The sequence below is a fragment of the Pelodiscus sinensis genome, chromosome 3 (genome assembly GCF_049634645.1).
Source record: "Pelodiscus sinensis isolate JC-2024 chromosome 3, ASM4963464v1, whole genome shotgun sequence".
NCBI lineage: Eukaryota > Metazoa > Chordata > Testudines > Trionychidae > Pelodiscus > Pelodiscus sinensis.
The window spans coordinates 8,771,429-8,795,452 of record NC_134713.1 but is presented as its reverse complement, the minus strand read 5'-3'; the positions used below and the strand labels follow the sequence as shown (position 1 = coordinate 8,795,452).

At 44.4% G+C, this 24,024-nt stretch overlaps 1 protein-coding gene across 15 annotated transcripts in view; it reads right to left on the bottom strand.

The window, feature by feature from the left end:
• PKHD1 (PKHD1 ciliary IPT domain containing fibrocystin/polyductin) overlaps positions 1-24,024 on the bottom strand; it is a 417,767-nt gene that overhangs the window by 200,738 nt on the left and 193,005 nt on the right. For 14 of the 15 annotated variants that reach the window (XR_012902469.1, XM_075923353.1, XM_075923339.1 and 11 more), the window contains 4 exons: positions 23,362-23,519; positions 18,705-18,899; positions 16,273-16,398; positions 13,776-13,909 (listed from right to left, as the gene is read on the bottom strand). Coding sequence is in view for 14 of the 15 variants with exons in the window: in XM_075923353.1 (XP_075779468.1) it covers positions 13,776-13,909; positions 16,273-16,398; positions 18,705-18,899; positions 23,362-23,519 (613 nt within the window). In the remaining variant the exon portion in view is untranslated. The remainder of the gene's footprint in view (positions 1-13,775; positions 13,910-16,272; positions 16,399-18,704; positions 18,900-23,361; positions 23,520-24,024) is intronic. The other variant, XM_075923350.1, reaches the window with a different exon arrangement.

Here is a 24,024-nt window from a genome sequence, read left to right as displayed (position 1 = left end):
CTAAAAGTGTTTCCAGCACTATTCCCAACTGTCCACATGCATCAGAATGAAACACATTAGTCCCAACTTGTTGCAGCAGATTTCAGAAAGTGTCGTGGTAGGGAAGCAATGGCGGGCAGTGCTCAGATGCAGATGTAGCCCTCTCCCCCTGTGTATGATAGTCTGGGAGTTGACGACTTCAATTGATATTGGTAAAGAGCTAGGGAACTTTTCATCAACAAGGGTGTATCTACTCTGCACCATAGGTCAAAATAAGATACATAATTTGAACTATGCATCTTTATAGCGATGTTATTTCAAAATAGCTTATTTTGAAATTTGGCGCTGTCTACACAGCACTTATTTCAAAATAAATCACTATTCCAAAATGTCCCGTACTCCTCATGGAATGAGGTTTGCAGGGACATCGGAATAGCGAGCCTGTTAAATTTTAAAATAATGGGTGTGCTCAAAAGATGCTGTAGCATAAACGTAGCCCAACAGTGAACTCAACTAACTTCTAGGACAGCTGTTTCATGACCAAGGTGCAATTGTTAAGCTCCATTCAGTTTCTGGTGGACAGGAGTCCACAAACACAAGTTTGCAGATGACACTAAGCTAGGGGGAGAGGTAGATACACTGGAGGGCAGTGATAGGGACCAGAGTGACTTAGACAGTTTAGAGGATTGTGCCAAAAGAAATCTGATGAGGTTCAACAAAGACAAGTGTAGAGTCCTGCACTTGGCATGGAAGAATCCCAAGCATTGTTACAGGCTGGGGACTGAATGGTTAATTAGCAGTTCAGCAGAAAAGGACCTGGGGATTACAGTGGATGAGAAGCTGGATATGAGTCAACAGTGTGCCCTTGTAGCCAAGAAGGCTAATGGCATATTAGGGTGCATTAGGAGGAGCATTGCCAGCAGATCTAGAGAAGTGATTATTCCCCTTTATTCGGCTCTGGTGAGGCCACATCTGGAGTATTGTGTCCAGTTCTGGGCCCCCCACTATAGAAAGGATGTGGACGCATTGGAGGGTGACCAAAATGATTAGAGGGCTGGAGCGCATGACCTATGAGGAGAGACTGAGGGATTTGGGTTTGTTTAGTCTGCAGAAGAGAAGAGTGAAGGGGGATTTGATAGCAGCCTTCAGCTTCCTGAAGGGAGGTTCCAAAAAGGATGTAGAAAGGCTGTTCACAGTAGTGACAGATGGCAGAACAAGGAGAAATGGTCTCAAGTTACAGTGGGGGAGGTCTAGGTTGGATATTAGGAAAAACTATTTCACTAGGAAACTGATGAAGCACTGGAATGGGTAACCTAGGGAGGTGGTGGAATCTCCATCCCTAGAGGTGTTTAAGTCTCAGCTTGTCAAAGCCCTGGCTGGGTTGATTTAGTTGGGATTGGTCCTTCCTTGGGCAGGGAGCTGGACTTTTTGACCTCCTGAGTTCTCCTCCAGCTCTATGATTCTATGAAACACACACACAAAAACCCTGTGAACACTAATTTGTATCCCTGTATTTAGGGGAAGCAAGAAGCCAAGGATGAATAAGAACAGAAAATAAGTTGCCTTCTCCTCATATTGGAGATGATGAAGGCTGGAGAGATACCTGTGCTGAGGATAAAAATAAGTCTTCAGTTTCCAGTACCCACCTGGAAAAGTGAAAAAACAGATTGACAGAGCCAGAAAAGTACCCAGACATGAATTACTTCAAGACAGGCCTAGAAGAGAAAACAGCAGAATTCCACTTGTCATCACCACAGCCCACAACTTAAACCCCTCCAATGTGTTATCAACAATCTACAACCTATTCTGGAAAATGACCCCTCACTTTCACAGGCCTTGCAGGGAAGGCCAGTCCTCGCCTACAGACAACTCCCTGATCTCAGACAAATTCTTTCCAGTAACCACACAGCACATCTCCATCATAACCATCCAGGAACCCACCCCTGCAATCAGCCCCAGTGCCACTCTGTCCACACATCTACACGAGTGATTTCATCATTGGACCCAACCACATCGGCTACTACATCAGGGGCTCATTTAACTGCACATCCACTAATGTGATATATGCCAGCAAATGTCAGAAATGTCCCTCTGCCATGTATATTGACCAAACTGGACAGTCTCTATGGGAAAGAATTAATGGACACAAATCAGATATTTGGAAAGGCAACACACAGAAACCTGTTGGAGAACACTTTAACCTGCCTGGGCACTCATTAATGGATCTCGAAGTCACTGTGTTGTTTCAGGCCAATTCCACAAGCCAAATACAAAGGGAAACATTGGAACTTAACTTCATTTCCAAGTTTGGGAGCCATCACAAAGGTATGAATAAAGACATCACCTGGCTAGCACTCTACCTTCCACATCCTAATGACTTAACCAACCAAACAATGAGTACTAAAGAACAATATGCACCTTCTCTATCATCTTCTTTTAACATGAACACTCTGGGGGTACGTCTACACTACAGCGCTAGTTCGAACTAACTTAGTTCGAATTAGTTAATTCGAACTAAGCAAGTTCGAACTAACGCATCTAGAACTAAAAACTAGTTCGAACTAGCGTTTTGCTAGTTCGAACTAGCAAGTCCACATTGAGTGGACTCTGAACAGGGCTTAATGATGGCCGGAAGCAGTGCCGGCAGGGCATAAAAGGAGGACTTAGAGCATGGAGATACTGTCTCAGGCTAGCCGAGGGCTGCGCTTAAAGGGTCCCGACCCCCACCCCGGACACACAGTTCTAAGGGGTGCCCCGCTTGCAAAGAAGTTCTGGCTTGGAGTGCCCTGAGTGCCCACACTGGGCACATCACACCACTCGGCCATCAGCCCGGCTGCACTTGCCGCAGGCTGCCATCTGGGGAGAGGGAGTAATTGGGGGGCTGCAGGAGAGCTTCCACCCCCAGAAGCCCGCAGAGCCAGCCCAGTCCTCCCCATCGGGGGCTCGTACCCCATTCCTCCCTCACCTCCTTCCACTTGCCCTTCCCTAGCCCCCCTTCTTATTGATGTACAAAATAAAGATAACGTTTCTTCCAACATTGACTCTGTCTTTATTGAAAAAAACTGGGGGAGACTGGGAAAAGGAGGTGGGAGAGGGGAAGAGAAAGGCTGGGAGAGGGGAGGGCAACTAACATGATCAGGGGTTGGGAACAGGTCCCAGATGAAGAGAGGCTACAGAGACTGGGACTGTTCAGCTTAGAACAGAGGAGACAGAGGGGGGACAGGATAGAGGTCTCTAAAAGCAGGGGTTGGGTGGAGAGGGTGCATTCAGAAAAGTTCTTCCTGAGTTCCCATAAAGAAGGACTAGAGGACACCAAAGGAAAGGAATGGGTAGCAGGCTTGAAACTAGTAAGAGAAAGTTGTTCTTGACAAAGCAAATAGTTAACCTGTGGAACTCCTTGCTGCAGGAGGCTGTGAAGGCTACAACTAGAACAGAGTTTAAAGGGAAGTGAGATCAAGTCATGGAGGTTGGGTCCATGGAGTCCTATTAGCCAGGTGGTAGGAGTGGTGTCCCTGCCCAAAGTTTGTGGAAGGCTGGAGAGGGATGGCACGAGACAAATGGCTTGGTCATTGTCTTCGGTCCATCCCCTCCAGGGTCCCTAGGGTTGGCCGCTGTGGGCAGACAGGCTACTGGGCTAGATGGACCTTTGGTCTGACCCAGGACGGCCATTGTAAGCTCAGGGCTCAGTGTCGGGGGTCTCAGTGGACCCCCTTGATTTTCATGCACACCTGGTCCTGGGTGGCCAGGCTGGCAGCTCTCCTGCCCTAGACGGCCACTTTCCTGTGCCTAGTGCGGAGATCGTGGACGAGGTCCACGATGTCCGCACTAGCCCAGGAAGGTGCCCGCCTCTTGCGGTCCAGGGCAAGCTCCCGGGAGCCGCCAGCCTGGTCCCGGCAAGAGGGGGTGGGCTGGGGGGCATCGGGTGGGTGGCTCTGTGCCGTGCCAGGTGCAGGGTCTGCTAGCTGGGTGCTGGCAGGCTTGCACCTGGCACGGGCACCGTAGCCAGCCCGTGCCCCTTTAAGGGGTCCGGGGCCGGGAGGGGGGCATAGAGTTTCCCTGGTGTTGGCCAGAGTGGCCACCAGGGAAACCTGGGGAGGGCTAGCCTCCCACTAGTTCGAACTAAAGGGCTACACAGCCCTTAGTTCGAACTAGCTAGTTCGAACTAGGCGTTAGCCCTCGTAAAATGAGGTTTACCTAGTTCGAACTAAGCGCTCCGCTAGTTCGATTCAAATTCGAACTAGCGAAGCGCTAGTGTAGCGCATAGGAAAGTTAGTTCGAACTAACGTCCGTTAGTTCGAACTAACTTTCTAGTGTAGACATACCCTAATTTACTATTTTTCCCTTCCTTCCCCACTCCCATTCCCTATTTATTTTGGAACTGGACTTTTAATACTCCATTTATCTGAAGTCAGTTGTACCCACGGAAGCTCATGATACAATCTGCATGTTTTGTTAGTCTTTAAGATGCTGCTAGACTATTCGTTGTTTTTTAAGTTTTTCCAGTTACAGTCTAACTTGGCTACCCCTCTGAAGCTTCCGTTTCCAGGGTTACAATGTACTAAAACCACAGGAAAGTACGGGTCCAAACATCTTGAGCTGGATGGAAAATGGAAGTAGTTATACTGAAGCCAATGGAATGACTCTGGAATGAGTAATGAGGAATTCTTTAATAGAATTCTGACTCACTCAAAAAGGATCTGTCTGAATGCACATGAGGCGAAAAATCAGTGGCTGGAAAAACTGACTTACAGAAGATTAAAACAGCAGCTAAAGATGCAGCTTAGATAAGAAGAGACTAAAAGTCTGGGAAAGGGCCACTGACATGCTAAGTGTCTACCAGGCTTGAAAGGCATAAATGCCCCTGTAGAAGAGAAGAAATTCTGCACGGTTCGTAAGGGAGTAATGGGAAAAGTTAGGGGAAAGTTAGGCTAAGCATCAAAGTTTACTCCTTGACAGTGAGTAGCAATAGACTGAACAGTGTCACTAGCCATTAGTCTGCAAAGGATTTCACTAACCCATTACAGGGAAAGACTGAAGAGCTGGAATTCATCTACAGATTTGACACTGTTACCCTGGGCTTGAATAAAGACATTAAGGGTACGTCTGTATTACATGCCTCTGCTGACAGAGGCATGTAAAATAGGTTACCTGACATAGTCAATGAAGCGGGGATTTAAATATCCCCGGCTTCATTAAAATAAAAATGGCTGCCGCGCTGTGCCGGCTCAGCTGATGGTCGGCACAGCGCGTAAGTCAAGACACGGATCAGTTGACAAGGGAAGCCTTTGTCGACCGCTGTCTTATGCCTCGTGAAACGAGGTTTACAGGAGCAGTCGACAAAGGCTTCCCTTGTCGACCGATCCGCGTCTTGACTCGCGCGCTGTGCTGACCATCAGCTGAGCCGGCACAGTGTGGCAGCCATTTTTATGTTAATGAAGCCAGGGATATTTAAATCCCCGCTTCATTGACTATGTCGGGTAGCCTATTTTACATGCGTCTGTTGGCAGAGGCATGTAATCTAGATGTACCCTAACTGGTTAACCCATTACAAAGCCAGTTTCTCCTGCCTTTAACATCTGCATTTTCACATCAAAAACTGTGAATGGGACACATCCAACCCACTTAATTAGTCTCATTAGCACGGCTCCTACCATTGACAGATACTGGCTACTGCACACTGATGGAGGGAAGACATGCTGCAGATTGGATGAACAACTTTCTTTTTCCAAGTAAAGGAAAGCCCAAAACCTAACTGCAGCATAATCAGGCAGGCACCTGGGGTCAATTAGAGCTCACTAGAAGCTACAGCCTGATTAAACACCTGCAGCCAATTAGGCCTGTAGTGCCACTTTTAAAAGACTCCCCCCTCCCCCCCACCCACTCCCCCCGGCAAGGAGGGGAGAAGGAATAGAGCAAAAGAATGGAAAGAGGAAGTACTGTGTGCAGGAGCTGTGTGGGTGTGAGTGGACGGCTGATGAGCAGGTACCAAAGGAAAGGTGCAGAGAGGGATTGTTTGGGGAAGTAGCCCAGGGAAAAGTTGCCAGACTGAGAGTGGCAGTAACCCTGCCTGTTGCTGTTGCCTTAGGCTATGTCTAAACTACACCCCTCTGTCAGAAGAGGGATGTAAATTAGACATATGGAAGTGCAAATGAAGCCGGGAGTTAAATATCCCATGATTCATTTGCATAATGACAGTTGCCACTTTTTTTCAAAATGGGGCTTTTCGAAAAAAAACCAGCAGTTTAGACTGGACATTTTCAAAAGAAATGCCCCGTTTGAAAGATCCTGTACTCCTCATTTTTCATCTTTTGAAATGGAGCATTTCTGTCAAAAATGCCCTGTCTAAACTGCCGGGTTTTTTTCAAAAAGCCCCATTTCGAAAAAAGCGGCGGCCATCATTACGCAAATGAAGTGCAGGATATTTAAATCCTGGCTTCATTTGCACTTTCGATACATCTAATTTTCATCCCTCTGGGGCAGAGGGATGTAGGTTAGACATAGTCTTAGGGTCCCTGGACCAGAACCTGGAGTAGTGGGTGGGCCGAGGTTCCCCCTGACCTCCTCACAACAACTCAACCTCTGTCGTGAGAAGGGAGATAGGACTCCAGAGAGGAGTTTACCCCAAACTGTGAACTAGCCTGTGATGATGAGCGTGGCTCAGAAGGCTGTGGCACCTGCCTCTAATAAAGAGAGGCCATGAGGAAGGCCACAGAGAGCCTCTAAGGCTAACACTATCCACCAGTAGCGTGGGACCCACAGGCTACGTCTAGACTGGCCCCTAATTCCGGAAGAGGCATGCAAAGCAGGTAAGTCAGAATAGGGAAATCCGCGGGGGATTTAAATATCCCCCACGGGATTTAAATAAACATGTCCGCCGCTTTTTTTCCGGCTTGGGGAAAAGCCATAAAAAAGCATCTAGATTGGCGCGATCCTCCGGAATAAAGCCCTTTTCCGGAGGATCTCTTATTCCTACTTTCAGGTAGGAATAAGAGATCCTCCGGAAAAGGGCTTTATTCCGGAGGATCGCGCCAGTCTAGACGCTCTTTTCCGGCTTTTCCCCAAGCCGGAAAAAAAGCGGCGGACATGTTTATTTAAATCCCGCGGGGGATATTTAAATCCCCTGTGGATTTCCCTATTCTGACTTGCCTGCTTTGCATGCCTATTTCGTCTTATGTGGCCAGTCTAGACATAGCCACCGGGAATAGCTGGAGCTTTGCCAAAATAGATAGAGAGATAGCTATAGATTATAGATAGATAGATAGCTATCTTGGTTTCTGTTATTTCCACTCCAACTCATCTAATGAAGTGGATTTTACCCACAAAAGCTCATGATCCTATATATTTTTGTTAGCCTCTACGGAGCCAAAGGACTACTTGTTGTTTTTAAAGTCACAGACTAACACGGCTTCCCTTCTGAGACCAAGGAAAAGGATTGAAGTTGTGCTTGGGAAATTTAAAATATTGTTTACTTTACTGCAGTAGCAGCCAAAGGCTTCAGTTGAGATCATGATCCCACTATGACAGATGCTGTATGTGCACCTTGCAAGGGAGACCCTGCTCCAAAGAGCTCACAGTGTAAATAGACAATAAAACAAATGAAGCAAGGGGGTCAGACCACAAGCTAAGCGGTTATGGTGAGGCCAGCCACTTATGAGTCTTGTGTGTTCCCCTTTTCACTGCCAGAGGTATCTACTTAGAAATAATGTCTTGGAGGTTGCTTCATCCTTACTTGAAATCGTAACCCTCTTGTTTATAATATCACAATCATTTCCAGTCACAAACAACAGGATTAGGACTTCGGATAAGAAGGGAGCTGCAGGAGTTTGTGAACTGCCATATCGGGGCCTGGTCCAGATTCTTTTCTGATTTTCCAAGTGTTGGTACTATACTGGGTATGGCACGTCTGGGCTGCATCTAGACTGGCAAGTTTTTCTGCAAAAGCAGCTGCTTTTGCACAAAAACTTGCCAGCTGTCTACACTGGCCACTTGATTTTGCACAAAAGCACTGTCGTTCTACTGTCCAAAATCAGTGCTTCTTGCTCAAGTGCTTTGACGTTCCCGTTCAGGCAAAAGCCCTTTTCCGGAAATGTTTTTGCACAAGAGGGCCAGTGTAGACAGCTAAAAACTGTTTTGCACAAAAAAGCCCCGATGGTGAAAATGGCAATCGGGGCTTTCTTGCGCAAAACCGCGTCTAGATTGGCATGGACGCTTTTCCACAAAAAGTGCTTTTGCGCAAAAGTGTCCATGCCAATCTAGATGCTCTTTTCCGCAAATGCTTTTAACGGAAAAACTTTTCCATTAAAAGCATTTGTGGAAAATCATGCCAGTCTAGATGTAGCCCTGGAGTAACTGAGATTAGAAACTGGTTCCACAGGTGCAGGAATAATAAACGGGGAAAGGGAAACAATGGAAAATGTATGATATGTGGAAACAAAATTTTCTGCAGACAAAATGTTGATTTTTTTTCCCAAGGCTTTCAGGGGGCAACAGCTGCTTCTCTGCTTGTGGGAAAATTTTCAAAGCTCTGGCCCTTTTGCAGCATGAAGTGGTATTGTGTGTCCAGGAGTATGGGGATAGCAAAGCAGATGCTCTCCCTGTGCTATGAGCCCAGCTCTGCCAGCCAGTGGAAAGGAAATGCGCAGTGACACACTCAGCCCTCCTTCTTAGGAAACATAAGCCCAGGATTGTTCCTGGCTCCAGTAAAGGTTTATAAAGGGCTTGGAATTTCTCTTCCCTAACTCTGTGGCTCAGGGCCATGTGCAGTCTTGCCCTGGGACAGAAAAGAGAAGAGAAGGCTCCATCCCTGTCCTGTCTGGAGCACTGATGATCACGGCATGACTGTAAGAAAAGTAACTTCACAACTGACCAGGCCGGCGAGCACGCAGGATGCTGCAATTGAGTTCACTGCAACAGTGAGCCACAGAAGCCCAGCTCTGCTGCCGAAGTTGCACATATTGTAACAAAATGCTTGCTCAGTGGGACACCCCCTCTCTATGCCAGGTCTCGCCCCTCTTCCCCACCCCCGTTCTCCTGCTTTTTCTCCACCCTTGCCCCACCTCTTCTGGCTTCTTCTCTGCCTTCTCCCAGTCTCTTCCACATGTCCACCCCATCTGCCCCCTGTTCTGCCCCCTCCCTGTGTCTTCCCCGAAGTCCATTCCCCTGAGCAATACAACCTGGGAGACTAGTGAGGGCTGGGTCTGGTGCACGCAATGGGGATTGGGTTCCCCCAGCTCCCAGATGTGTCACCACAATGCTTGGGGGGGCAGTCCGGCCCCCTCCCCTGAGCAACACACTGGGAGCTGAAGAACCTGGGCAGCCCAGAGCTCTGTCCTTTTGCCCCTCCCACCCACAACATTTGAGGGCACGTATCCCCTCATGCCCCACCCCACACACACATGTCACCCCCATTACCAATCTATGAGAATATTTTGAGGATGAACAAGCATGCGGACAGGGATGATCCAGTTGACACAACTGAACTTTCTTGAACTTTCAGAAAACTTATGACAAGGTCCCATACTAAAAAGATCTCAAATAATATCAGCAAACATGGGATAAATGGGAAAATCTTCTCATGGATCAGTAACTGCTTGAAAGATAGGAAATACCGGACAGGAATAAATGGATAGTTTTCACAACATACAGAGGTTAGTAGCAGCGTTCCCCAAGAATCTACTACTGGTCAACATACCTGCATTCATAAGTAATCTGGAAAAAGCAATAAACAATGTGGGGGCATTTTTACAGATGATTCTAAGTTACACAAGATAATTACATCCAAGTGATACAAAGGGACCCCACTAAACTGGGAGACGTAGCAACAAAATGGCAGATGATATTCAGTGTTGGTACATACAAAGTAGTGAACACTGGATAAAATAATCACAATTATAAGTACAAAATGATGGGGTTAATTGCCACCACTTAATAAAAAGTTCTTGGATTCATTGTTGCTAGTTCTCTGAAAACATCCGCACAATGGGCACATCTAGACTTGCTTTCACTTTTGAAAGAAGATATGCAAATTTGGTGTGTAATATGACTTTGCATATCTTCTTCCTATCACTTTTTCATAAGAGGTTCTTTCAAATAAGTCTAAACGCGGTTCTTTCGAGTAAAAAACCCTTTTTCGAAAGAACCGTTCTTCCTAAAAAATGAGGTTTACATGGTTCTTTTGAAAAAGGGGTTTTCTCAAAAGATACACGTCTAGACTACTTCCTTTTTCAAAAGAACCTTTTTTCAAAAAAGCTATCAGAAGAAGATACGCAAATTCCTAATGAATTTGCATATTTTCTTTCAAACGTGAAAGCAAGTCTAGACATGCCTACCCTGTGGGGGTAGTCAAAAAGTTAACAAATTGCTAGACAGCAGTAGAAAAGGGAAAGATAATAAAACTGTGACATTTATTATATTTTCTATCTAAATCCAGGAACACCTACACTTCAAATACTGTGTACCATTCTGTTCCCTGCAATCTCAAAAATAGAATGGGAATTGGTTGAGAAGGGCAACAAGAGTTATTAGGGGTATGAACAGCTTCCATAGGAGGAGAGGTTAAAAGACTAGGATTGTTCAGCTTAGGAAAGAGATGACTAAAATACGATATGATACAGGCCTATAAAATCACGACCGATGTGAAGGGGTAATTAACACTTCCTTATTCACTTTCTTCACACAACACAAGAATCAGGAATCACCTAATCAATTAATTGGCAGCAGGTTTCAATCAGAAAGAAGTACTTCTTCACACAATGCACAACCTGTGGAACTTGTCACTGTGGAACTTGTGGCTTTTTGTGAAGGCCAAGGCTATAACAGGGTTCAGAACAGAATTAGATATATTCATGGAGGACAGGCCTATCAATAGCTACTAGCCAAAATGGTCAGGGATGCAACCTCTAAACCTCTGACAGAAGCTAGGAACTGAATGACAGGGGATGGATCACTCAATAATTGCCCTATTCTGTTCGTTTCCTCTGAAGCATCTGGTACCAGCCCAGTTGGAAGACTAGATGCTGGGCTAGATGGACCATTGCTCTGACCCAGAATGGTCATTCTTATAAAACCCCGTGATGTGCAGATGCTTAAACTAATTAACTTCATGATTGTAGCACTGTGGCTAAAGTCCCACCCACCTTTCCTTCCTCCTGTTCAGCACTTCTATTTTTTTATATTAGAGACTAAAGGACCCAGCTGACATTGTGCACCATACAGACACATAATAGGAGACTGTGCCTAACCCCAAAAGCCTACAGATATACTGCAGTCTTTCCTGTTTTTCTGCCAGGTATTTCTGGATGCTGTGCAATAATAAGTACCCCTACAGATAATGTGGATAAATGGAGGAAGGCTCCTAGCTTTCTTTTAGATTTCACTATCTTGCTGTTGCATTGATTTAAATACACAGTCCTTTAGCTGGCAGCTCAGAATGCAGATTGCCATGAATGTTTGCTGGTCTACTGACACTGGTTTGCAGAGGACAGGCCCCGCTAGTTTTTTTGGAAAGGAGTTTTAATGTCAGTGCCTGGGGAGCATGTCCACTTTTAAGTAGATCTCTGAATTTCTAGTATAGCACATGAGCTAAACATGTTGAAAACTCAGTTTCACAAGTACATTGACAGATAAATGTAGCCAGCCCTTTAACAGCTGAACCACTGGTAATGGAGTCAGACAGCTCTAGGCGAAATCGAGATATGACTGCTGAGATCTCTCTGTGTTTACAGGCCCTGCCCACTTTTAAAAGAAAACATAAATGCCTCCGCTATGTTCTTTCACATGGCCTATAAAGTTGAGTGTGTATCTTGCAGCAAACTGAAATCAAAGTGCTCTGTTTATTCTCAGGAAAACTTGTCATAAGAGTAGGGTGTAGCTCAAATTGCATATCTTATTTTGATTGAATTTTGAAATAGTTTATTTTGAAATTTGGCACCGTCTACACAGCACCAAATTTCAAAATAAACCGCTATTCTGAAACATCCCTTACCCCTCGTGGAACAAGAGTTACAGAGACGTCGGAATAGCAAGCCCGTTATTTTGAAATAGATTTTTAAAACTATTTCAAAATAACGGGCTTGCTCAAGAGACACGAAATAGCTATTTCTGGCTATTGGAAGTATCCCAAAATAGCGCCACAGTCCAGACGTACGCTAGCATAGGAAACCTGTTGGGCTGTTTCTCACATTCAAAGTTAGATGCAACTCTTTGAGGAGCAAAAAGTAAAGAGGGAATGGTGTCCTCATATATAATTCCTCATTGGTTTCTGTTTCTATGGATTGGTAGTCCCTGAGTTTTACTTGAGTTTCAGGTTCAAATACAGGTGAAAATCACTATTTGGTTTGCCATCTAGATCATGAAAAATTTTGAGTGTCTTACTGTTTGATGAAACAATACAAAATAGTCCAGAATTGATCAGATCTGGGATCAGGTCTTTTGCAAAATTTTATGAGCCTCTGATTAACCTAAGATGACTTTAGACTTTGTAGTGAAACATAAAATGCTTGGAAGTATGATAAGGACTGGAGTTGTGTTGAAAATATTGTGTGTCTCTCTCTGTGGGTGTGTCTAAACTACACGGTTTTGTCGACAAAAGTGGACTTTTGTCGACAAAACTATACCTGCGTCCACACTACAGCTGAGTTCTGTCGACATAACGTCGACAGAACTCAGCAGTTTTGTCGACGCTGGTAAACCTCATTTCACGAGGCATAACGCCTTCTGTCAATAGAGTTCTGTCGACAGAAAGCGTTATTGCATGTAAACTGTCCTTGCGTCTACACTGCCATGTCGACAAAGCAGCTTGCTTTGTCGACAAAACTGAATGTAGTGTAGACGCTCTTTGTCGACAGAAGCTTTATTGACAGTATCTGTCGACAAAACTTGTCGACAAAACCCTGTAGTCTAAACGTACCCTGTGTGTGAGTGAGAGAGAAAGAGAAAGAGATTTATTTAGGAATGTAGCATTGTGCACTTCTATTACTATCCTATTGTAGTAACAATCGTTACCACAACTCATTCAGTAAGGTATGTCTCCATACCTTGTTATTTTGAAACTACAAGGTTTTATTTTGAAATAATGTCAAGCTGGAGACTTACTCAGACTCATGGTAACCCTAATTTCATGACGAGTAAGGGAAGTTGAAGGAATAGTGTTCACAGTGGTGTAGACAGCAGTATAAGCCGAGTTAAGCTATTTCGACTTCAGCTACGCAATTGACATAGCTGAAGTTGTGTAACTTTATTTGACTTTAGCCCTGCTGTGTAGACAAACCCTAAGTTAACAGCCTGGCTACGTCGACATTGGCAAGATTTTGTGCAAATACTTTTAACGCAAGAGTTTTTGCGTTAAAGTATTTGCACAAGAGAGCGTCTACACTGACATGTGCTTTTGTGCAAGAGATGTGCTTTTGTGCAAAAGCGTCCATGCCAGTGTAGACGCTATTTTGTGCAAGAAAGCTCTGATGGCCATTTTAGCCATCGGGCTTTCTTGCACAAGAAATTCATATTGCCTGTCTACACTGGCCTCTTGCGCAAGAACATTTGCGCAAGAGGGCTTATTCCTGAGCAGGAGCGTCATAGTTCTTGCACAAGAAGCACTGATTTCATACATTAGAATATCAGTGTTCTTGTGCAAGAACTCGCAGCCAGTGTAGACAGGTGGCAAGTTTTTGCGCAAAAGCCGCTGCTTTTGAGCAAAATCTTGCCAATGTAGACACAGCCCCTGTGTTTAGGTCACTTTGAGAACCAATGTTCTAGATCTTTAGTGGTTCTTTGATACAGTGTTGCTTTTTTATCCTTACCTCTATCTCGTTAGCAGGAGCCCTAATGTAGATCCCTGCTGGTGACAATGTTTCAATGTTGGAAAGTCCATCTGTTCCAGAAAGACCAATCACCATGTTGTGCCTGACTCTATTCCCCTGTTCCAACCATCCTCCTAAAATATAAATCAGAGGTAAAAATTCATCAAATACAGCTCCAAGAATCATCACCCATGCAGATCACATATTCTTGTGTATATTTTCATCCTTCACGTATACTGTTGTGCAAGGCACTGAGGGCTGGTTGGCAGCAGCTCTTCACCACAGAAGTGACTGCATTTCCGATATGCTGTGCATATACTGCTTGAAAAGCACTTTGGAATCCACGTTATACTCTGGAAGGAAAGCTATGAGTGGAGCAGGATGCTTTGAAAACGGCAGGGATCTAAATATCAGCAATGAAGATTATTACTATGGTGCACAGTCGAAAGATCAGATGATTTCTGCAAGGTAGAAAAGGAGCTATTAATTTGTACTATTTTAGCGCCAAGAGGGTGGAATCGAAGTCAGAGCCCCATTATGCTAAGCACTATACAAACACAGGCTGTGTCTACCCTGGCATGAATTTCCGGAAATGCTTAAAATGGAATACTATTCCGTTTTCATTTTTTCCGGAAAAGGAGCGTCTACATTGGCAGGCTGCTTTTCCGGAAAAGCCCTTTTTCTGGAAAAGAGCCTCGATCGTCATTTTCGCGATCGGGGCTTTTTTCCGGAAAAGACTACTGGGCTGTCTACACTGGCCCTTTTCCGGAACAGTGTTCCGGAATAAGGACTTATGCCTGAGCGGGAGCAGCGTAGCTTTTCCGGAATAGCGGCTGATTTTGTACAGTAGAGCGTCGTTGCTTTTCCGGAAATTCAAGGGCCAGTGTAGACAGCTCGCAGCTTATTCTGGAAAAGCAGCTGCTTTTCCGGAATAAGTGGCCCAGTGTAGACACAGCCACAGAGTAAGACACTTCCTAATAGCGTAGCACAGAAAGGAAAGGAAAGGAAAGAAAAGCATTTTCACCTCCATCATCGGTCTGGAAAAGAGGAACCCTATCCAGGGAACATGCAAGTCAACCTCACCCTTCCTTTACAAGAAATGTGATAACATATGCCAACATTCCCGCCAATTCTTCCCTGGACACAGATGCTTTCCCCACGTATTAACCACCCTAACTTCCAGCTGATCATCAGAAAAAAAATACACATAGATTTTGGGGAGTTATTTTTTCCACACACTTTGCAACCTCTACAGCATTTACCATGGAACTAGATCCTACTGAGAAATATTTCCTTACCAGATGGCATTTATTTCAGTCATAGCCATTGTCAGAGCACAAGCAGGATTGTATACTAGTGCTTTTGAAAGTCAGACAGGTTTGAAAGGAGGCATAAAAAGTCTTGGCTTCCAGGCCAGGACCTTGTTTGCCAATTAATTTTAAGCCCAGAGCGACTTTTTATGACTGTCCTGCAAAACCCTAGAAAATAGGGGTTTAAATGAAATCATTGTGAGTTTTCAATTCTAGAGCAGCAAACAGGCAGCTATAATAAATATGCCTTTACAGGTAACAAAATGATATATAAATTCATCTTTCAGACCCTCTGGAGATACTGACATTGAAACCATTAAAGACGTCTGGAGGATACAGAGTATTCAGAAGGAAATTTCGGAGGACACATTTAGCTCAGCCCAGAGATTAGAAAGTCAGACTTATGTCTCAGCATGAAAGATCAGAGGAACGGATTTCCGAATGAAGTCCCAGCTTGGTTGAGTGATGCATCAAACTGATGCCAATTGGGCTCCAGCCAAGTGTAAGGACTGCATGGGTGCACTGGATTGCAGGATCATGGCCCAATGCTTTTGTTTAAATTAAAATGGCAGTTTCTGCTGCCATTGCTGGGGGGCAGCCAAAACTAAAGAGAGAACATTACGTACTTCAGCAGAATGAGATCCTAGTGGAAGAGGCTGCAGCCAAATCTCCAGCTTGCTCTAATAGGCGAGAGATTTTGCTTTTCAATATTTTTGTCATTTCAAGCTCCAATTCAGTCAAGTACTTTAAGACTGTGCTTGATTTTACACACACAATATTGCCCCATTGGCTCCAGTGTCACCTGATCCACACAAAAAGGAAGTGTTTGTATTGTTGAATCCAGCCTTTAAATATTACATAATAAAGATGTTTTAATGATGGGTGAATCAGGGTCATTGATTTTAAAAAAAAATCTACTGCCATATTGTAAAGAATAGAAATGGGACAGGAGAGAAGTACCAATGAGACTGAACAAGCTCCATGCTGGTCATAAGAAATGGACCCAACATATCTATGGCCACAGGGATATAGATCCTCAACCTCTTCCTGAGGAAGCCAGAGAGTGATAGTCCAGATTCCATAAGACTAGTAGCAGCGAACCTTCCATCCAAGGAAGGTTTGCATAACAGTATCCTCGGCATAGAGAGCCATGAAAAGGTTGATTGAAAAGCCTCTGATTCACTTACCCAGTAGAATCCCATGACCTAAAATGTTATAGAAAACATTGTTGTCCACTCTTAGCTCTGAGGTCCGAAGCAGACTGAGTCCTCGGCCTAAGGAATCCCACACAGAACAACCATGAATGTAAGAATCTGGAAATCAAAGAATAGGGTCAGAAGAAAGCAGGACTATACCCCCAGACTGCCTATGTTAAAGATGATGTTTTTGTTCTTGTTGTTATTCGTGAACTCTGAAGCAGCTTGGTTAATTCAGCTTGCTGTGATGCTCCAATGAGATAAATAGCACTTACCAAATTTTGCAAATTTTTCACCAACCTGCACATATTGCTTATATGATGAATTTTACATCTCCACCCCCTAAAGCAGAGGTGAGGAACCTTTCCAGGGTCGGGGGCCACTGACCCACAAAAAAATCAGTCGGAGGTCGCACACAAATGAGAAGCAAAGTGAGAAGCCCCTGACTGAGAAGAAATAAGATAGTCCTCACATTCCCCTCGCACACCAGAGCCGGGGTAGGGGTGGAGGGGAGGCTAGTAGATTTTGTGTGCTTCAGCCCTGGGGGTGGGTAGCAGAGGGCTGGAGCACCAGCACAGGTGACCCAATATGGGGGATCCATGAGCCTCAGGGGGCAGTAGCAGGCAACCCGGGGGCTACAACCAACCCCTGGGCTTGAGGTTCCCCACCCCTGCCCTAAAGATTGCTAATTGATAACATATTTGCAGCACTGTGGCATTACATCATAACACAATGAGGTTTTAAAGCAGCATCACAACATTGCAATGTAATGTGGCATCCTGCTTACACAAAGATATCATGTTTCCATGATGCCACCATCTTAAGTGACTGTGCATCACAACAATGTAATGCTAGTGAGTTTTTTCCTATGTGACAAACTGAAACGTAGCCCAGTTAGCGCAATAACAGGGGAAACTGAATATATGCCATCCAGGAATCCTCAAAGCAAGAATTAAATTTCATGACCCCGTAAGAGGTCTTTTATGTGTCACCTGGTAAGTCATATGCAAACTAGCAAACGTGGCTGATTTAAGGAAAGGTCAGTGTAGACTACATGCCAGGACAAAGGCGAAGCTTGATGTTCATATCACAGAATGGCCATCAGAACACCTGTGCTTTTTCCAGTAAAGGTTTCTTGCTCAAGAAACCCCTAGTGTCTGTCCACACATGCCTTTTTGCACAAGAGCTCTTGTGCAAAAAGGCTTATTCTTTGTGGAAAGAGGAGTAACTCTTACGCAAAAAGCCCTGTCTTCTGACGATCTACTATACTTTTTCTTGCGGAAAAAAGTGCTTGTAGAGTGGACACTCCATGAGTTTTTGCATGTTGTACTATGCAAATTGTGTAGTTTATTTCACGTCTATTTCAAAATAGGCTATTTTGAAATTTGGTGCGGTCTACACTGCACCAAATTTCGAAATAATGCACTGTTTCGAGCCATCCCTTAACCCTCATGCACTGAGGTTTATAGGGATGGCAAAATAGCGTGCCCGTTATTTCAAAAAATATTTCGAAATAACAGGTGCGTTTCTAAGATGCAGGGTAGCTATTTTGGGATACCTCGGTATCCTGAAATATCTCCACTGTATAGACATATCCTTTGACACCAATTGGAAAGAATCCCATTGACAGGAACAGGAATTGGAGGACGCGTAAAACAGTCACCAGACTTTACTAGTCATCTGCAGTAGCAGACCCTAAAAGGCTGATATTCTTGGTTAATTAAACCCCATGAGCCTACAAATTTTGGCTAGTAATCTCCATGAGAACCATCTTCACCCATGAGCATTCCAGTAGTTCCTGCTTTCTGTACTGAAACTAATGAATTACATATACAGCGCTACGTCTGTTTCCAGTGCTGGCTAGACCCTGATTACACAGAGATGCAATGGAATACAATTTGAAGCAAATTGCTAGGCAAAAAGCAAAAACAAACTAAATATTTTAAAACCTCCAGCAAGATTCATTAGAGGTTGGAGTCTAGTTCTGGATAAAACTTCATATCAAACTACCCCTAACCTGAAACACACTTCACAGAGCATGGAGAGAGGCCTCTAACAACAAAATCCAGTTTGCTTTGGAATGTGGATTTTGAAAAAAACATGCCCTAAATTTAGGCAGTGGGTGCTCGATTCATGGTATTTCTTTGACCCATTTACAATCTATAATAATACTAAATGGCACCTATTTCTTACATAACCATTTTCATCACTTGAACGTATAGCACTTCACAGTCTTTAGTGTATCTACCCTGACAATACTCCTGAGAGGTGGGAAAGGGCTATTGTCTGCATTGTACAGATGAGGTGGTGAAGCCCGGACAGGCTAAGTGATGTGCCTGAGGTCACAGAGAAAGTTGGTGGCAGAGCAGGTAATTGAACGTAGGTTTCCCAATAGTAGGCACAGGCCGCAGCCACTCTCTCACCAGTCATACGGGCATCCCCGGCAATGGTCAGTGCACTCTGATGCTGCTTGAACGCTTGGCCCATGTGCTGGAATTGAACGCCTTCCAAACGGACGTGACTGTCCTCCCCCTGGAAAGCCTGAGCAATGACAACAGCCCCCATATCCCGGGATCCTACCATCCTCTCACTCCTCTTGTACAGGCAGACTGAGGCATCTGAAATACAGCACAGAGAGTCTGTCAGCGGCACCGTGACTCCGCGCCCCATGCAAAGTGCTAAGCCATGGCTTTCCATGAACGAGAGCTGCTCCTTTTTAGAAGGGCGTATATTGAAACCTGCAGGAAGCTGAAATCATTTTATGCTTCGGTAAGCTCCTTCTGTTCAGGTTTAAATAGATCCGTGCATGGGAAAGATGAATTTGACATTGATTTACTTTGGGTCAGACTCCTGAAAAGGTGATTGGGCACGGGAGTATTTGAATTAAACTGCAATGATAACACTTCAGAATTCTTTATGAATAGTAGCTCTTCACAGTACCTCTCAGAGGTGTAAGGAAGGACTATCGCTCCCACCGGGCAAGTGGAAAATGAAGACACAGAAGTTAAGTAGTAACTTGCACACGGTCCAAGATGGAAGCAAGGATCTGTGGCTGCCACTTAGATCAGATCTCTCTCTTGTTGAGAGGTTAGAGAGTATTTAAATGGGCATCGAGTATGAACAATCACCTTACCCCTATGGCAGGAGTGAGGAACCTCTTTTGGGTTGGGAGCTGCCGACTCTCAGAAAAATCAATTGGGGGCTGGGAGTTGTGGAGAGACTGAGGGGCGCTGGAGTGCCAGCACTGGCTCCCCAATACTGGAGAAGACCCTAAGTCTTAGGGTCCCGATCCAGGCAACCCAGGGGCTGCATCTGCATCTGCACCTAGGCCTTAGGTTCCCCGCTCCTGCCCTATGGCTTTTCAGGTCAAATGTTAAGTACACAGGTAGGTAGCATATGGAGATTTGTATTCCCACTGCCCAAGCTGCACCTGTTCTGAGGCTGCAGAGAGAATTTCAGTCTCCAACACTGTCTGCTCACTTTTCAACAGCGCTAATTTATTTTTATTTTTAAGAAAGAACATTAACAACAAAATCCAGCTGTGATCCTGGCAGTCCAGATGCCAGCTCGTGCCAGAACATCAGGGCAAATCACATATGTATTAGCATAGAACTAAATGGAGAAGAGTGCACTTGGTGGTTAAACTTCATGAAAACTACTGGGATGTTAAGTTGCATTCTTTTTACTTATCCGTATCCAGATAGTAGTGTAACCGCCACTGGGTGGCTTTGAACCTGGGATCTCTGACGTAGAATGAGCTAAAAGCCAGCTGGCTCCCAGTCCATGCTGTAGAGGTCTCTTGATCTTAACTGTTGCTGTGGTCTAGGTGCCACTTGCATTGCTCAGTAACCACACCAGGGCTATGTCTACACTGGTGCGATTTTGCACCAGATATGTGCAAATGAGCCTAAGCGTGGAATATCGCCAGGCCTCATTTGCATATCTAATGAGTCATCATTTTTGTGGAAGAGGCTCTTGCGCAAGAAGGAGCATCTACACTGCCCCTTCTTGCGCCAGAAAAACCCTCTTGTGCAATGCCATTATGCTGATTATTTTCAGGAATAACGACATTGTGCAAGAGGGTTTTTCTTGCGCAAGAGCCTCTTCCACAAAAATGGCGGCTCATTAGATATGCAGATGAGGCTCGGTGATATTCCACGCTTAGCTTCATTTGCATATTTCTGGCAAAAGATTGCACCAGTGTAGACAAAGCCCAGGTGTTTGGGTTACAGTATCAAACATTTACATTGTGTTTACCATACCCCTGTAACTACGTGTGCGTCTACACAGCACCCTAACCTCGAAATAAGATACGCGGTTTGCGCTATGCATTTACACAGTGCCAAATTTTGAAATAATGTTCTATTTCGAGCCATTGCTTATCCCTCATGCAACGAGGCTTACTGGGATGATGAAATAGCGCACCCCTTATTTAGAATAGTATTTTGAAATAATGGACGGCTTGTGTAAACATGGGATAGCTATTTCGGGATACCTCCAGTACCCCAAAATATCTGTGCGGTGTAGACGTACCCTAAGTAACCCACAAATAAGCCATCAAACAAGAAAAAACTGTAACAGAAAAGTGCTAATTTCAAAGCAAGTGACTACTATGTGTGGTGATCAGAAATCAAAATGTATTCCTCTCTCTGTCCTCAAAAGAAAAGCCCACATGGGCAGTGTCACTTCTCATGCCCCCCATACTTTATGAAAATTGGCTTATGAATATGCATAAATCAAAGTTGTGGTAAACAAAATACCTCATGTGACACATCAATGTTAATGTTACAATCTGCAGACTGTGTATATCCTATTTTTGTGCATGTATCATTTTTGTGTATGAAGTTAGAAATATAATCTGTGGCTCTTTTTATTATTCAAAATGTGCTATCAGGGCTATTAGTGATGCTAGGGGTGGGGGAACTTAATGGCTCAATGATCAAGCCAACAGCTCGTGAATGGTTTTATTTTTTCTGAAAGCCCAAACTGTGGTTAGTCCTAGAAGGACATGTAGCCAGACCACCTGGTGCTGAAACCCACTTTGGATCTGGTACTTTTCCACTTGAGGTGGGAAAAGTTTGAACTGAGCAAAAATAATTCCTGCCTCAGGCAAAAGGGAGGGAATCCAAACATACAGTTAATGCATCTGATGAAGTGGGCTCCAGTCCACAAAAGCTTATGTCTTAATTAATTTGTTAGTCTTTAAGGTAGTGCAGGACTCCTTGTTTTTGCTGAAACAGAATAACATGGTTTCCCCTCTGAAACTGATGTGTAATGTGATTTTTGGTTCAAATGACCTTTTATCCCTATATTCAGTTTGTCTGGGTGGCAAGACAGTCTGGAGAGTCCCAGGAGACTGTCTCTGACTCTATGGTAAGACTGGCATAAGTGAGCCAGGAGTTCACATTTGTTACTGGTTTCGTGATATCTAACTACAGAGCAAACCGCCAACTGAAGTGGGGGGTGCCTGGCTTTCTGACAGTCTGCCAGGAGGTAGGCACTAAGGCCGTGTCCAGACTCAGGGGTTTTTTCGGGAAAAGTAGCCTTTTCCCGAAAAAACTTCCCCTGCGTCCAGACTCAAGCCGCGTTCTTTCGAAATTATTTCGAAAGAACGCGGCTTTTCTTTCGATGGCGGTAAACCTCGTTTCACGAGGAAGAACGCCTTCCTTCGAAAGTTCCTCTTTCGAAGGAAGGCGTTCTTCAATGTAAAGAATCCGTCTTAGAAAGAGAGCATCCAGACTCGCTGGGTGCTCTCTTTCGAAAAAGCGGATTTCTCTTTCGAAAGATCCGCCTGCAGTCTAGACGCGATCTTTTGAAAGAGGCTCTTTTGAAAGATGCTTTCGAAAGAGCCTCTTTCGAAAGAAGCCTGCAGTCTAGACATAGCCTCAGAGTATGTCTAGACTACAGGCTTTTACTGACAAAGGCTTTGTCGACAGATACTGTCACCAAAGCTTCTGCCGACAAAGAGCGTCAAGACTACATCCAGTTCTGTCGACAAAGCAAGCCGCTTTGTCGACATGAGAGTGTAGACGCAAAGGATAGCGTAGATGCAATAACACCTTCTGTCGACAGAACTCTGTCAACAAAAGGCATTATTCCTCATAGAATGAGGTTTACCACTGTCGACAAAACTGCCGAGTTCTGTCGATGTTATGTCGACAGAATTTGGCGGTAGTGTAGACGCAGGTGTAGCTTTGTCGACAAAAGTCCTCTTTTGTCGACAAAACCCTTTTGTCTAGATACACCCTCATAGTTGTGAGCCACTCCTGAGGTGACACCCAACCCGCTCAACTTCCTGTTACACCTCTGACAACCAAAGCTACACTATAACACAAATAAAACCACTGCCTCCCCTCCCTCTACTAGTGCACTTCAGTGACAATATTCATGGATGGTAAATCCATAGGTCTGCACCAGCAAATTATTTTTTAAAAGGAAAGTGTGAGCAGTCAGCAGTCCTAATTCGCACCCCAAATTAAAGGCACCATGTGTGATTCTGCTCTTCATTACCCAGGAACCTGTGGGTGAATGAGGAACCCATCCCTGGAAGCTAGTGGAGTTATATAGGCACAAAACCATTGTATGTGAGAGAAAATCAGACCAATTTTCTTTATTTGATCAGGTTGTCCAAACGCACTTATAACATCCCAGTCTTCTATGCCCAAGAGTTGTGAGATTTTAAGTCACTGAAAATTAAACACAATTTAAACACAATCAAACATTTCAAATAATATGTACATGGAAAGCTTATTTTCAAAATATATCTTCTTTTGTACTCCTTTAGGCTCATTTTTAAAAGGGGGGAAAGATTCCAAAATAGCTCGCAAAAACAAGAGAGGATAACACATCTGAGGGAGAAGAAGGAAATTCCATCCCACTCCTAAGAGTTCATACCTCCATATCAAACAATGTCTGAAAAGATAAATTCAGTTTCCTAGAGCACAGGGGGCTTCAATTTTATTCTGTTAGGAAAGATTTCTAACAAAATAATAGATGCCACGATGTGATACCAAAGTAGCAATATTGCTTTTATTTCTTTCTTTACCTCCAAACAGGTCTCTAGCCACAGAACCTTCTTACCTCCGGTTACACCTGCTTCAGCACATTTCCTTAGGTGAGACACCCTCTCACCAGTGATGTTCCCTCGGACAACAATTCTCCGGCTAAGCAATGCCACTACAGCATTCGAAGCAAGGCGCCGTCCATGCACCCACTCCTCTCCACCACTGTGAGGGTACCTAGACAAAGCATAATGAAAGATGTAAGAACATTTACAGGAAGGAGCGACTCATCCTTCAACTCAGAGATGGAAACTTCAGAATTCAGAGCTGGGTCCAAACTAGTTTAAGTACCCGGGTCTAGCACTGAGTCCATCCCTATGAATTATGAAAGGGGTTGGGAGTATGGAAAGACTCTGGTTGACTTTAAGTGGGTACAGTAAAATATCATCAGGTTTTTTTGTGAGGAGTGTTCATTACCATAATAAGGGTGAGACGCTGATTTTGTGCCTGAGCTCGTAGAGTTTTTCCATAACAGTTTTTAAGGTTTAACTGCTATAAAAAAGTTCTCTTCAGATTGTGCGAAGGCCACTAGCTGATTTTTGGTTTGCTCTTGATGCACACTGCAATGTACCATTACAGGGTGAAGTCACAGCTTCTGTAAAACTTCACAAGGAAAGGTATTTATAAACTGTCATCATTTTATATTGGAATTGCTGCAATTCTTCACCCTGATTCTTATGCT